General features: G+C 39.4%; 1 protein-coding gene across 2 annotated transcripts in view; it reads left to right on the top strand.

Moving 5' to 3' along the window:
• Positions 1-15,385, top strand: part of LOC141809443 (axin-2-like) — a 211,143-nt gene that overhangs the window by 29,759 nt on the left and 165,999 nt on the right. For both annotated transcript variants that reach the window (XM_074696462.1, XM_074696460.1), the window contains exons 9-12: positions 2,199-2,285; positions 11,142-11,241; positions 11,679-11,797; positions 12,324-12,467. In XM_074696462.1, coding sequence (XP_074552563.1) covers positions 2,199-2,285; positions 11,142-11,241; positions 11,679-11,797; positions 12,324-12,467 — 450 coding nt within the window. The remainder of the gene's footprint in view (positions 1-2,198; positions 2,286-11,141; positions 11,242-11,678; positions 11,798-12,323; positions 12,468-15,385) is intronic.

Raw genomic sequence — 15,385 nt, 5'->3', positions numbered from 1 at the left:
AAAAAATTCACCCCCGTATAGTGGGTGCCAGTAGTAAAATTAGCGACTCAGACAGGAGACGTTTTTTGAACCAGGCTGTAAATAGTTTAATTTCTGCTTTGAAAACGGCTTTTTTTGGCTTGGTGTGTATGTGACTTACGGTACTTCCGGAGCCAGCCTCAAGCCAACACTTGAGAAACAGCAGATTTTAGCACTTCCGCATTGTCTCATATTCTTAGACTGGAGTTTGCCGCTTGGTAGAAACCCAAAACAGAAGAAGACAAAGTGCATCACAATAAAACAAACATATAGAGCACAAACAACACATTTTTTATTAGTTTAAGTTTGCTTTCATCTCACTCTTGAGTGAGAAGAATCAAGAATCTAAAAATGATAGAAACTCATTAAATTACAAAATTTATATTGATGGTGACCAAAAAAAAGGACGTTAATGATTGGAAAACATTTTTCTTTTGTAATTCATGTCATGTGTGTAATTGTGTACACATTGTCCGTGACAGAGTAGTACAAAAAACGTCTTTCATGTCTGGAAAAAAAAAAGATAATATCAATAAAGATTTTAAGCCTGAGCATAAATATATATTTTTGAAGGATTAGTATGTGTTTCATGTTGTGGATTAAACAAAGAAAAGTTTGGTTTTGATAATAATTTCGAAAAATTGCATGGTGGAAATGGCACCGGTTTTGTAGAATGACTCATTTACTTAGACTTAGATTAATATAAGTCTGTTTGAACTGTTTAAGTGATCTGCATGTTTTCATTTTTTCACTGCATTGGTTCAACAAACTGACTCCTTTAACTGATACACAATGTGTTTTGGTGGTCGTACAAACTGGCTGTTTTTTTGAAAAAGCATAATCCTCTGATAGCTACTAAACTACATACAAAGACAGTGTTTACTTGTTGTCACGTTAGCCTACATATACATCAGAGCACCAGGCGGCCGACAGCACTACATATAGCCAGCTACTACAATGTTTGCTTGATGTCACGTTTCAAACTGTAGCGCTACGTAACTGTGCTGTTAAGTCCCTTACCTCAGTGCGTCGTATCCAGCTAAAAGTTGTCTAGAACAAGGAAAACTAGTTTCGTTCTGATCTCAATTTAATTCCAAAACAAACTCACACCTAGCTTAAAGTCATTACAACAGAGTGCGTGAGACTCCGGGCCAGAAGGTGGCGGAACAGTCCAGTTAAAACAGATCCTCTTCATAGCATCTTTAAGAACCCTTGGAAGACAAAATATGTGCCTATAAGTGTCCAAGTGCTTCATTCTTCTTGGTAACAGCTACAAGTAACCATGTACTTATCTTTAACTAATCATCTTTCCAACCAAAAATGATGTAATGTAAACCTGTGTACAGATATTACTGTTACAGCAATTCAGCCCCTAAGCAGACAAATGCAGTCCCTTTTGAAAACCAAACCCTTTTGGGATATCACCATCAAGCCAAAGATGCGATAATTATTTTCTCGAAATGGAAAATGACTAACAGCTCATTTAGTCTAAAAAGACCATTGAAGATGAAAATGGATTGGAATCTTAGTCAATTACAAGGGGTGATTAGGGTCATTAGGGTTTTACTTGACTGAGACTGGGAAGCCCTCGAGCCCTCCATGTGTTCCAACTTGCTCGTGACATCGCTGAACTCTTGATCCTGTGAAAAAGCTGTGTTCAGATGAAGGCAGTTTCTTTCTTCTCAGCTGCACGCTGAAGCTCACACGAGCTCGTGCTGCCACATCAGAACGAGTGCAGATACTATCACAGCTCACACACACACTCACAGTTGAGTACTTCATGTCTTCACACTCGTATTTGAAGCTCAGCACATGGATAAATGTTTTTGAATGTTAATGTGGTTTGTTTCATCATCAGCTGCGCCTCTGTGCAAGGCGGGGCGAACTGTATCTTCTTTCATCCAGATCTACACTCTCTCTGTTGTCCTGTCACTCTGCGTGTCTTCTTTTTAAAGAGTCTGAAACAAAAATCTAATAAAGAACTGTCAGCGTTAAGCATCCTGTGACAAACAGACAACACTGCCTCTGTTGCTTGGTGATGAATAATGTTTCATTCTCAAGTAGATGAGTAGATGTTGTTTTTTGGTAAAAGAAAAAGAAAACAAAACTGATTCACTAGAATTTAACATGCTTTAGACATCTATAGTCTTACATACAGTATTATTTTTGTTTGTTCCCAGGTTGAGATGAAGATTAAAGTTTTGGAGTCAAAGCACCAGGAGGAGAAACTGAGGATGCAGCAGAGACATGATGCTGATGTTGAGAAAGTAAGAATTTATTTCCATTTCAAATGTTCAGTAGGTAGAGCTGGACAATTGTGGCAAAAGTCAAAATTATTGACACAATGTAACTGAAAACACACATCAGCTATACTGAAAATATTTTGTGAAAAAGAAAAAATCAAATTTCCCTACAAAAAAAAACGGGAGAAAAAAAACAAACTTGAATTTCTTGTAAAGCAAATCAAATCATGTTGGTACTGTAGTGTTAATGTAGAAAATAACTTTTACCTTATGAAAAGGTACTTTGCTACTTTTTGGTCCATGCATCCAAAGTCTGTCTTAACAACTGAAACGGAACTCCTTTTGGGTATTAGCTGCTTAGCTCAGTGTTTCCTCCATGACGCTTCAGTTCAGTCAGACAACTCACGTTTGAATTGTTTATTTAGCAGCAAATATATTTTATGTTTGGCGACCAGGCTCTGGCCTCATCACCCCTCACAATAAGTTTACATGGCGACATTGAGGAGTGATGAGCAAAACATACTGAACACAATCCCCCCCCCCCCCCGGAGCCTGCAAGTGGTTGCTGCGGTGGTGATGGGGGCAAAAGAAACATGCAGCATTACAAACGCGGGGCAGCTAATGCATTGACAGGCAGAGAGGGATGGGAGACTCCTGGTTTAAATAGACCGCCCAATTGAGAGACAGAGTGTGATAGCAAGATGGTTATGACGTGTGAGACACGTGGTATGTGCATAGCAGTGCAGCTCGAGTTGTCTACCTGAACTAGCTTGCGATCTCGCCCCATTTCTGAGACCTGATGAGTCCAACCGATCAGATAGCAACCGCATTATCTTCATGTGCAGATCAAGCATTGCTCAGTCTGTTCTCGTTCTAACTAAGCTGTTTACATGCGTTTTAATAGTCCGATCTCATGCTGGCAAAGGTCATAGTCTGATTTCTTAAGCTGCATGTAGACGTACTGGATCGGACCATGTCACGTGACTACTACTTCTTCTTCTGCAGGTTTTCTGGCAGCCTTTACACTTTGCGACACCTGTCTGCCTGTCATGTAACTACACAGCCAGTAGTGTATTTTATTAAAGGGTTGGTTTTAGAGATGTCCCACTCCAATATTGATATCAGATATCAGTCCTATATCAGCAAAAAAAACAAGTATCAGCTTATATCGGAATGCATCTAAAATCTCTGATATAAGCAGTCCGTTCCAGACTCGGCTCCTGCTGTTTTTATTTGATTTATTTAGGTTATTTTCTGGGACTTCTAATTTATTCTTTATTTTATTAAATTACTAGTATTTTTTATGTTTAATGTTAAAATTTCTGTTACCCATTGGTTGATAATAAATGGGTCAGTTTTTCCTCATACCTACTGTTGCTGACTACTGTTCTTTGAACAATATCACTTAATCAAGCCTTTTCGAACATGACAGACATACTACAAAATAAGTAATAAAAGTATGCATGTTTAATGCTGATATCGTATCCGATTAATATCGGTATCGACCAATACTCAATGATGCAGTACCGGTATCATATCGGAAGTGAAAATGTAATATTGGGACATCCCTAGTTGGTTTATTAGTAGAGAGAAATTAACGAAGGGGTTGAAATGATCGTCACAGCAGTTTTATGATGGTTAAAAGCTCTAAATAACGATATTTATGACGATGTGGGGGATAAAACAAACAACATATTATTAGTGGTTGCTGCTTCTGAATAACAGCGTTTTTATTGCACACACAGTATGGAAGCCACTTTTCCAATCATTCACTTCTACTACACAAGCTTGAAATGTAAACATAGGAAGTAGGTCAGATCCAGAAGAAATCTGACATTTTAGAGGAGGAAAAGTAAATCTTGGAGGTGAAAGACTTCATGATTCTATACGACACAACACATTCTTTCTATAAGGACACCAACAGAAAGGAGAAGGCATGGACTGAGGGTGCTGAAGTTTGGGGAGAGCCAGATGAGCTTAACAAAGCATTGATTATAATGAAAGTACGTTGTTATGGGGGGATTCCTGCAGGAACATGTGAATCTCCTGCGATCTTGTAATCTCGCTGCCCTGCGCTGTGCTGCGCAGCACTGTGCTGCGTGGCGCTTCAGAGACACATTCAGTATGAATTGGCCCTAAGTCCGCGGAACTGTGCTGCACATGTATGTGTGAATTAGAGGTGAGGCTGATATAGAGTTCGGACCTTCGGCTTGGAGGCAAAAAAATTCCACCAATAAAAATGTAGCTTTCACGTCCTCCTCACGTGTCTTCATAGCCTGGTTGTATTCGGCGGTGTGTTTCAGCTTTAGGTGGTGGAACAAGTTTGTGGTGTTGCTACCCTTCGCAGTAATAGTTCTCCTACATATTTTGCATTTAGTGTGTTTTGCTGCGTGTCTGATCTTTGGTCAGCCAAACCACCTCCACATCACTGAGGTAGCTCCTCTTTTAGGCTCTAAATCCCCTTGTGGACAAAGTTGATGCTGCTGTGCTACTTTCCCTTTCAGCCATTGTTGTTTTTGTACACAGCAGGTACCGACATACGTCATTGCATCTCTGCACTGTAAATATCTTGAAATGACAAATTTATATCAACAAAAAAAATCTACTAGTATTATAGTAGATGGTATGATATGGCACACCCCTACTGCTGCGGATACTTATGATTTAGAACCACAGTCCCTTAGTTAAGTAAGGCCAATTCCACCATCCATGAATATTGTTTTAAAAATCTTTATTTTTCTGCCTCAATAGGAAAAATTACAAAAGACTTAATGCTTTCTTCTGAGGCAGCCAAACAGGCAGCTTTGTTAACTCGAATTCGCTCATAAACCAGTTAACCTGCGTAACAATGCCCATCATCGACTCTTGATTCCATTTGCTAGCTAATGAAAAGGAAAGAAGCCAGTCTCTCCTCTTCTCATCGTCACATCCAGCAAATTATCACCTCTTCAAAGGCCTTTTGTCAGCCCGCTGAAAATGGCAGTAAAGCTGTTTTATTTCACACTAGGTGCCCATCAGTTAGGCTTCAGATCAAGCACCTGGGATCTGTCACGTTTCCTCTGCTGCCACACAGAAGCTTTTAATAAAACTGAAAAAACACTCCAATTTTCCCTCCACTTTAAGGTGCCCACTGCTTCTTTGTGTTTGACAAGAGACAGGATGACAGCTAGCTCTCTCCCCCTCGCTTTAATTACATACAGATTGCAAGTTATGTCTGATTTAATTTCCTCAGAATTACACTTGGTATTCACTCTAATATCTTCAAAAGGGAGTGATTCAGGGCTGCTCTTTGACGAGCCTGATGGAAGGTGGGCAGTGAGGTTTAGTTTTAATTAGTCTCCTCATGAATAATGAATCAGCTGCCCAAAGGCTACTGGTCATTGTCTGGCTGCTTGAAATGGAGAGGGTAATGAGCAAACAGGCCTGAGTGTTGTATGCTAATGGCTGTGGATCACTTCTGTGTGTTCTTCTCAAATATTAAATGACAAAGCAAAGTGAAAAAGCCCACACATATATTCCTATTCTGGCCTAGGATTAACAAACAGAAACACCAAAGGTTTGGGGTTTTTTATTTGGGTTTTATTTTGTTGAACTGCTCGGATCTAATTTCTTTCACAGAAAACATCCTCACATTTTAATCTCAGGTGTTTTTCTTCTGCGTTTTCCATTTCATGATGGTTTTGTTTCAAGCCATGAACAGCCAGGCGAGGTCTCCCCTACATTAGGATGTCTTATGCCTGAAATGAGCACCCTAAAAGCCGTCATTTCCCCCCCATGCAGTGCACTCTCCCTGGACCTTCCAGTGTGTCATCACCTTCCTTGGTGAACCCCTAAAATGAGTACAATCTCTCCTGTGGCGAAATGGAAAAAATTGGGTTTCCCTGAATTTTCCATGAACTTTGCTCCAGCTGCCTCATCCTCCTTTCATCTCCCCTATCCCATTCACAAAGACGATGACAGGATAGCTAACTAAGTGCACTTGGATAAACCAAAATGCTACAGAGATAAAGTCTCAGGCTTTGGGACAGTCCATGTGAAAAATGGCACTCTTGCCTTTTCAGTCAAAAAATCCTAACATCATCTGCTGTTGGATTTTTTCTCTTCTTTTTTTCTCTTGTTAACCCTTAAATGAGCAAACACAAATACATATTTTGGAAAATTAATTGGTTGCTATTTTCTAATGTATCTAAGCTATAATAGCAAACTTCCACAATTTTTTTCCAAAATATGATATTTATTTTCAATTTTACACTCTGTATCCCCGTGGATACATTGTCTGTTTAGGGGTATAAATTTGAAATTTTCAAATTTTTAAAACATGTCATTTTATCTTTTAAAATATATAACAAACAGTTAATTAGCTTGTTTTTTCCAAGCTAGTACACAACTCCTTGAAAAAAAAAAGGAAAAACCTGATCAATTGATGATGACTTACATGTGTATTGAGTGCTTACAACTATTCTTTTCTATTCTATTCTATTCTATTCTATTCTATTCTATTCTATTCTATTCTATTCTATTCTATTCCATACTAAACTATTGAGGGATTGTTTGTTTATCAACAACGGCAGATGCATGCGCAACTTGGATACAGAAGCACTGTAGAGTATAATACTTTTTTAACCAACGTGGGGGAGTTAACCACCAAAAAGCAGACTTATAAACTAAATATCATCACTTTGACGGATGGTAAACGGCTCCCACACAACTGTCTCTCGATGCTCATAACTGCATTATCCGTGGACACTCACCAGACTGTGACAGACCAGGATGTAAATATGCGTCAATAAATCAGAAACCCTCCAAGACCAAAAAGAGCACACAGACTGCTGAGTAAGTGACCCGGTTCATAATAAAAGAACCAGAAAACTACGTCCAGAGAACTGCACCAAATCAGAAAATTATTGGTTGAGTATTTCAGGGTAATAAGACTGGTCAATCATTTCATAATATTACATGTTTACTGTTTCTGTTAAGCATAATTCAAAAACTCACTCATTGTTTACTGTCTATTGGAGTCCGTGTTTGATCGTAACCTCAGCCCCAAACAAACTTTTTCATTGAATAAGCATAGTCAAATCTTGACTTGAGTATCAGCAGTTAATATTGCTTATTTGTGGTCAAACCTGGTTAACTGAGGTTGGATAAAGACGACACATTTAATAACACACCCGTAGACATCCCTGGTGTTTCAGTGTAAAGTGTGACCCTGTTAACTGGTGACTCATGGCCGTTAATCACTTCTACCGTCGGCTGAAAGACACAAGTTAGCATGGTCGCTATTGGCTTTGAAACACCGGTCGTGCTGTAACGGTCGAAACTTGATAGAAACTGCTTCTGTTGTGTAGTATTGTTTCTGACAACTGACCACAGAACAACTGTACAATTTTATTCTGTTAACAGGTTGAATTTAGTGTTTAAAAAATGCTAACCTGTCTGAATGAATGGAGCTAATTGCTGCTTCTGCGGTCAAGATGCATGCACAGCTTTACAATGACATAGTCTGATAATCCCTCTATACTATACTATATTACAATATACTATGCTATGCTTTACTATACTATGCTATACCATACTATACTATACTACACTATACTATACTATACTATACTATACTATACTATATTATACTATACTATACTATACTATACTATACTATAATACAATATACTGTACTATAATACAATATACTATACTATAATATACTATCTTGTGCTATGTAACAATTTATTATCTCTAAAAAATACATAAAATCAACCTTAAAAAAAATCAACACTTTATAAATGAAAGGCCTGCCAAAGTACAATGTACATGGAAAAATATCAGGACTCGCCTAATGGTCAGTGTCGTTTTCCATGTAGGCTGCCATTTTTGAAATGCGATGGAACTTCATCAATATAGTTTTGAATGCTGGCATGAAGTCACATGACCTGGTACTTGACTCACCCCCCCCCCCCCCCCCCCCTAAGTTTTTCCTAAAGTAAAAAGTTCAGATACTTTACCCCCCCACCCCACACACAGCCTGCCAGATGTCTGCATCTTCCAGGATATAAAAACCATAAATAAGAAACTTAGATTAAGCTTAAAGGGTTAATTCAACAGTAAATGAGATGCTTTAGTTGTACTCTCAAACTGTGTAACTCACACACATATGCAAACACTGCAGTTTATGCAAGACACCTTCTGCTAACATGCACAGTGCTAGACTGTCCTTTTAAACTTGAGATCCAACTCTCCATAGTCTAATTTAACTAATTACTCACAGATGGCAGCAGCAAGCAGATGCAGTTACCTCATCACACCTCGGCACAGGTGTTCATTCAGATGCCATTTCACTCAGTTAGCCCATAGCCTCCCTGGGATTCAGTCAGCATATAGAAGGCTGAGTCTTATCATGTTATTCTGTAAATTAGGTACAAAATAGTCTAATACTGAATTCAATGAAACAAATACGACAATGAAAGTAAATCTGTTTTATCATCAGTGGATCATACTGGAGCCATGGGCTTATAACTGCAAATATTCAACTACTGTAGTTACACATTGACTAAATCCTTCACATATTGTCAATCACGCCTTTGTAATTCTATATAAATCTCACCATGGGAAAAACACACACCACTTAAAGTCTCACTGAGGCACGCAGATACACAGATACACAGATACACACAGACACAGCGCTGTTATGCTGACATCTGTCTCTCTATAGCTAGTTTATTTTTCACAAAACATAGCTAATACTTATAACTAAGAATGGGACTGTGGTGAAATCATTTTGAGTCATTAAATATAAAAAAAATGAAGCACTCAACTCACTTTACAGTTGCAATGCAGACAACATGGAGTGTTTCTCAGTGCATTAGTTCCTGGCTTACCAGTTACTGCCATGCACAAGGCCTGAGTAATGCCCCCAGACTGAGAACAGTTAAAGTGGACGTTTCTTGGCCTGGTTGATGGAAAATTAGGGATGGGTACTGAATTAGGCACTTTTATAGGTACCGACCAAATTCAAAGTACAGAGTACAGATTCCTGCAAAACCAAAAGGTACCATGTTTAGGTTCCTGAATACACCCTTGTGACTGTGAGGGAGTGGAGGAGTTGGTGAATTTCCATGCTGGACATAAACACAGCATTACAAGGTTATATATTGAAGAATAAATATGCTAAATTGAAAATAATTTTATACTTTATTATTGAACAAATTAAGTTTTTAATCACATAAACACCGAAAAGTACCGGAAATTGGTACCGTTGAGTACCAGTACCGATTGCCAGGTACCAGGAATCGGTACCGCATAGTTTCAAGTGTAACAGGTACCCATCTCTACGGAAAATGTAAGCTTAAAAAAATTAATGTGTGTATTAAAGTTTGGGTTATTCTGCAGCAGCTGATTAAGACACTGACACTTTAGTTTTCGCAGAAAACAAATGAGGTACTGTGAAAACACCACAAAATCATGCAAACATCTCCAAAAAGAAAACTTAGAGCTGCGAAGTAAGCAGGGGGAGGAGGATGATCCCTAAAGTCCTGTTAGTGGCGCCACAAAATCCGAGTGGACAATGTTTAGAAAACAGTGAAGCTCGTTTACCGTAACATTACAGGCTAAAACAACAGGCTAACCGCAGCTAAAGTTAGCATCTTGAAGCTAACACAGAGACAGGAGGGACACTGAGGAAAAGCTCTTACATCTGCTCCACAGCACACAGCATTTAAAATACTCACATTTCCAGGGTCCCAGGTTTGTTGGCGGATGGTTGGTAATGCGCCTGGATTCAGGACCAGTCTATTCACTAGCCCTCTGTTCTACTGTCCAAAGTTGGAAAAGCATTTGGCCTTGAAGTGACTAGCACACACATGCACAGTTTTACTGAGTGTAGCTGGCACATTTCCTTGATAAATGAACTCTAGCCACTCAGTCTTGTCATCTTCCGAGATGGAAAGCTTGAGCATAGAACTATGTGGCTGTTTACAGCCAAAAACAGCGCAGCTCTTCAGGTTGGCATTCTGAACAGCAGCGAGCGGGTATCTGCTCTGGTGGACCAATCAGGTCAGACTTGCTCCTGATTGGTCAAAAAAGGGAATCGCTGACGTCGGCAAATCCCGGAAATTCCAAACCGCTAGTTTTTTGTGGGTTGGGGGGAAAGCCAAAGACCCACAAATTTCACTAAGACTTAATTGATTTTTGCGTAATATGGGACCTTTGAATTTTTATCATGAAAACATTTGCAAACATTTTGCTCTAAAGTTTATAATCAGGCATTTCTATCTCGTATGTCAGCTTGCAAGCAAGCTCTTTGTTTCAGGTGATGGTGGCTGATCTTACCTTGGCCTGTTAGACCCACTTTATGTTTTGTTTAAACAAACTGACAGCGATTCAGTAACACACCTTACACCTTACTCTAAGTCTGAATTGCTTGTAACAAGTTAAAAAAAAAATCTAACAACGCAACAAGAAAAATTTGTTTGAAAATTGACTAGATCAATGTCTTAATGCAAATAACATTTTGGTTGTCCCACTGGCAGATTTTTTAACTTGTAACAAGCAATTCAGACCTCATTTTTGTCTTCAAATAGCTGGAAACAAGACTCTTTTCTGGACTTGTCAGTTGAAAGTGGCTCAAATTGAGTCTAAGAAATAGTTTTTCCATCAAAAAGAGACAAAAACACCAGATAAGATTTCAGTTTTTTGCAGTATAGTTAAATTTTAGCTTTGAAGGCCCTCTGGCAAGACCTCAAAGCCTTGCATGCGAAACATCTCTACTGACAGCTTTCGGTTTATAACTCTGATAGTTAGCAGTAACAAGAAAAATATTTAAAAGCATTTCAGTGATGGCCTTTTCTCTGTTTTAAAATGTTAACTGTGTTTTTCTCTCCTTAGATCTTGGACAGAAAGAATGGTGAGATTGAAGAGATGAAGTGCGTGTCCCGGGCCAAGCAGAGGGAATCAGAGGAGACGATCCGTAAGCTGGAGAAAAAAGGTGAGAGGTCACATGATTGTAGTGTTGACTGCAGGGATGTTTACACTAGTGTCTCTGAACACTCAGCGCAAAGAGCCCGAGAAGATACAACTCCACATGAGGCTGAACTGGTGTTAGGTGACGTTCTGCAGCTGTGTGTGTGAAGGTTAATTACACAATGTGTGCATTTTTCTTCATGCTTGATTTCCCATCCTTGCTGTACGGCTCTTTACGCTCAAATCTGTCTTTAAAAGAATTTAAAGGGAAAAGAAACAACTTGGCAAAGAGCTACCGGCAATTTGATCGAAGCGAAATCTTTACTGACATTGATTTGCTGACAGTGCATCAATGAGCTTGAGTGTGTGTCTGTCTGTTTGTCTGTCTGGGGGTCCATCCATGTACATGCCCCGAGGCAGGGCCTGACTGCTGTTTGTGTGTGTTTTTGTGCTCTCCCACAGTTCAAAGTGTGCTGCGGGAATCCCAGGTCATCTGCGAGAGCAAAGAGAAGCAGATTGTGGAGCTGAAGAAGATGTCGGATCAGAGCGCAGACTCCCTGAAAAATGAGTGGGAGAAGAAGGTATGAGGGAGAAGTTGAAGGGCTTGGACAGGCTGCAGCGCAACCCCCTGTAAGCAGCCCTGAGCCAGAGGAAGACTTTGATAGCACAAGACTACAAGACTTAGCTGCAAGCAGACATAGAAATAAGACTCAGAAATACTGCTGTAAAAAATCTTTATTCTTTCGTACTGTTCTTAAGTCAGTGTGTGTTGTTTTATAGATGAAATATTAATACTTTCTGCCCTGGGTAAATTGTGTTTTAACTCCTGATAGCTCTAGCTGCTGGGGCCCTCTGAGATCCTAATGATTTTACCACTTAACTCTTGTGGATCACTAAGCATTTGATGGAACAGCTTGTTCTTAGATGAAGAGTATAAAACCTGTCTTTATGAGTGATGCTAATTCCACATGAATGCACAAGATGTTACACGGCTTAAGAACAGATTTTGATGGTACAGGAAATCACCGAAGCAACAAATCAAAGCAGTGTAGGTGATACAGGGAGCGTGATGTATGGCTGATTAATAACTTTGCTGTGCCCGTATAGCTACATACTGCTGTAACAGAGATGGAGCAGGAGAAGATTGAATTGCAGAAGAAACACACTGAGAGCATCCAGCAGCTGCTGGAGGACACCAAATTCAGACTGGCTAAGATGGAAGCTGAGTACAACGCTCGGTCTCAGGCAACTGTGAGTATAGAAACAGGTTCTAGATATGGACATGGGTGATGGAAGCTTCAGCTTTCTGAAAATACACACAGGATTAGGGTTGCAAAATTGTGGGAACTTTCAACAGGAATTTTTAGAATTTAAGAGGATTTAACAGGAATTTTGGGGGAATTTATATTACTGCATTTACCTGGTCCAATACATGTATAGATATTAAACATTTTGGTTTGCCACAAACAGACATGCATGCAAACATATCAAATGAAATATGTTTAAATGACATTATAAATAAATTTTCAGGGAATTTTCCCTGAGCCTAACTGTCATGAATATAGGGAAAAAAAATTATCGTACACAAAAATATATTCAAGTATATGACACTAATTCGTTTATAGAGCTGTAGAACTTTAATGGTTTCTTTCACAGAACAGAAACCATGAATGTTGAAAAATATGTTCTGTCTCACTGGGAACATCACTTTGTGCAAAAAGAAATGTTAGTGCTAACTCACTGCTTTGTAGATAAAACCCAATATCTGAATTTTCTTTCTTTTCAGTTTTTGTCAAAGTTTTGTTCATGAATGCAAGATACAGTTTGTGGCATTAAGTTATGGAACATTATCAAACAAATATTGATCAATGTTCTTAAAGGGGACATGCTGATCCCTGATGTAATACTTACATATAATATAATAAATTTGAAAACAAGACCTTTCACCCCCTGAATTTTCAAAAAATGAGATATTGTATTTTTTCTGATATCCTAGAACGAGATTTGATGCCTCTGAAAATAGGTCATTGCCATTTGGCCGCGAGATTTCGACCTTCATGACGACAAGAGGATCCTGTCTTTTTATTTGAGTAATCTGATAAAGCAGCTCCTCCTCTGTGATGTCAGTTAGTCACACAACCGCCAACGAGGGATTCACCCACCAAGAGCCGACTGACTGAGTGCTGGATGCAGGGACTCTGCTCTGCTGAGCGGCTCGGCTTTACATGGTGAATTAAGCAGTTAAAACACTGTAGTCTTTGCTCTCTCCAGAACCACCCGGGTCTGACTCGGGGTCTAATACAAAAGGACGTATCCTACACTCTGCCATTTTATTAGTGCTATCAATGCCTTACGGTGAAGTTAAAGGTGAAGGTAAACAGCAAACTCGCTCGGTCTGCTCCATTCAATGTGGCGGTTTTGTAAATACTGCCATGCTGCAAAAACCACCCCCTGGCTCTACCCCCTCCGCCTCTCTGATCGAACTGACCAATCAGAGCACAAAGGGCTGTGACGTTGTGAGGTTACTGGAGGTTTTTCTGGAAACGGAGCGTTTCAACGAGATCTTCAGAATGGCCTAAAATGAGGATATTGAGAACGCTATTGTGGGGCAATGAAGGAACTAAATGACTTGTACTGAGGGCAGAAATGCTTTACAGGCATCCTAGTCTGGCATAGTGAAAAGGAGAAACAAGCATGATATGTCCCCTTTAAGTTTCATCCACAGGTGACTCATGTTTCATGAACAGTTCAAACATTATAATAATGTTTTTAAAATATGTTGATGACATTTTAAAGCATAAGGCAGTCAGATAAGAGGAATAGTTGAAGGTGGTGTGTGTGTGTGTGTGCAGGGGTAAGAAAAATGAAAGATGAGGTGAGAAAATAAGAGCATGATTTTAATCTAAACTAACTTTATGAAATAAAAAAGATCACATAACAAAATGAAAAAGATCATGTTTCTCATCATATTAAGAATTGACTCTTTGGAACCACCTCCTCCATCTGAGTTACATCATAGATCCAGCCTGGCAGTAACACATATGCATACCTAATGCTTGCATTAGCAGAAAACACTCACAATAGGTGTATTGCTGCATAAGTCATGCCTTGTTGCTATAAAGAGGGTGCAACTGCTGTCATAGCTTTGACTTTAAAACAGTGACCCAGAGTTTGCAAGTCTGGCTGAAATGAAAGGAAATATCCTCTAACCTCTGGGTGAGAATGGCTGTCGTATCTTACATCTGTCATCTTTATAAAGGTCTTTGATCCAAGTGTGTACGAAATCTTATGCGAGGCAATGGATGTGCACGGAGATGTGCGTACACACACACCTCCCCAAAGCAACAGTTTCTTTGATGTCACATGAAAGAACTTTGGTTTTAAGTAGGATCGTGCACATTTCATTAGAGGGGATCATCAACACCAGAGGCCAGCAGAATGCAGCGCTTCATAAATAGTATTGTTATCAGTATCAGCATTCAGCCGCTGTCGTTAGTTTCACACATACACACACACACATACACACATACACACACACACACACACACACACCCACACACACACACATTGCTTCTGGCCTTAATCTGTCAGCAGGCCCACATTTAAGAGGCATCAAACACTGGACAGTGCAAGGCCGGTGGTAAGACCCCTCTTTTAATAATTAAGGACAGACAAGGCCACAAAGGATGAAAAGAGCCTTCTGTCACTGTAAATTAGCTGCTCTCCTGCTTTGAGTTTGGGCTGACCTCCACACACACACACACACACACACACGCATATCAACTTAGATGTGTGCTCAAAGCGAACTTTGTCTCAGGTGAGTCAATACAGTACCTTTGTTTTAAGCTATGTGTCTTGATGCTTAACCCTTTAGCATCAGTGTTTCCTGGTATCCTTCTTTTGCAAGGGTCTGCAACCTGCGGCTCTTTGACTCCTTTGTAGAGGATCATTATAGATTTAAAAATTTTATATACATAATTTTTTTAAAACATTTTTACTGAGGGTATTGATGATTTAAGACATCGAAACTAAATAAAATCATGCTTTAACATTTTGTCGAAGTAAACATGCATCACATCTTGCAATAAAGACTACCACCGCTCTGTTTCACCTCCTACAACATCAACAGCCCACCAACTTTCCATGCACCTGTGGCTAACCTCAAGTTT

This window comes from Halichoeres trimaculatus, unplaced genomic scaffold (assembly GCF_033239565.1).
Source record: "Halichoeres trimaculatus isolate MK-OKI-2021-1 unplaced genomic scaffold, fHalTri1.1 fHalTri1_scaffold_20, whole genome shotgun sequence".
NCBI lineage: Eukaryota > Metazoa > Chordata > Actinopteri > Labriformes > Labridae > Halichoeres > Halichoeres trimaculatus.
Note: the sequence above shows the minus strand (reverse complement) of the source record. Positions and strands in the feature narration are given on the sequence as shown.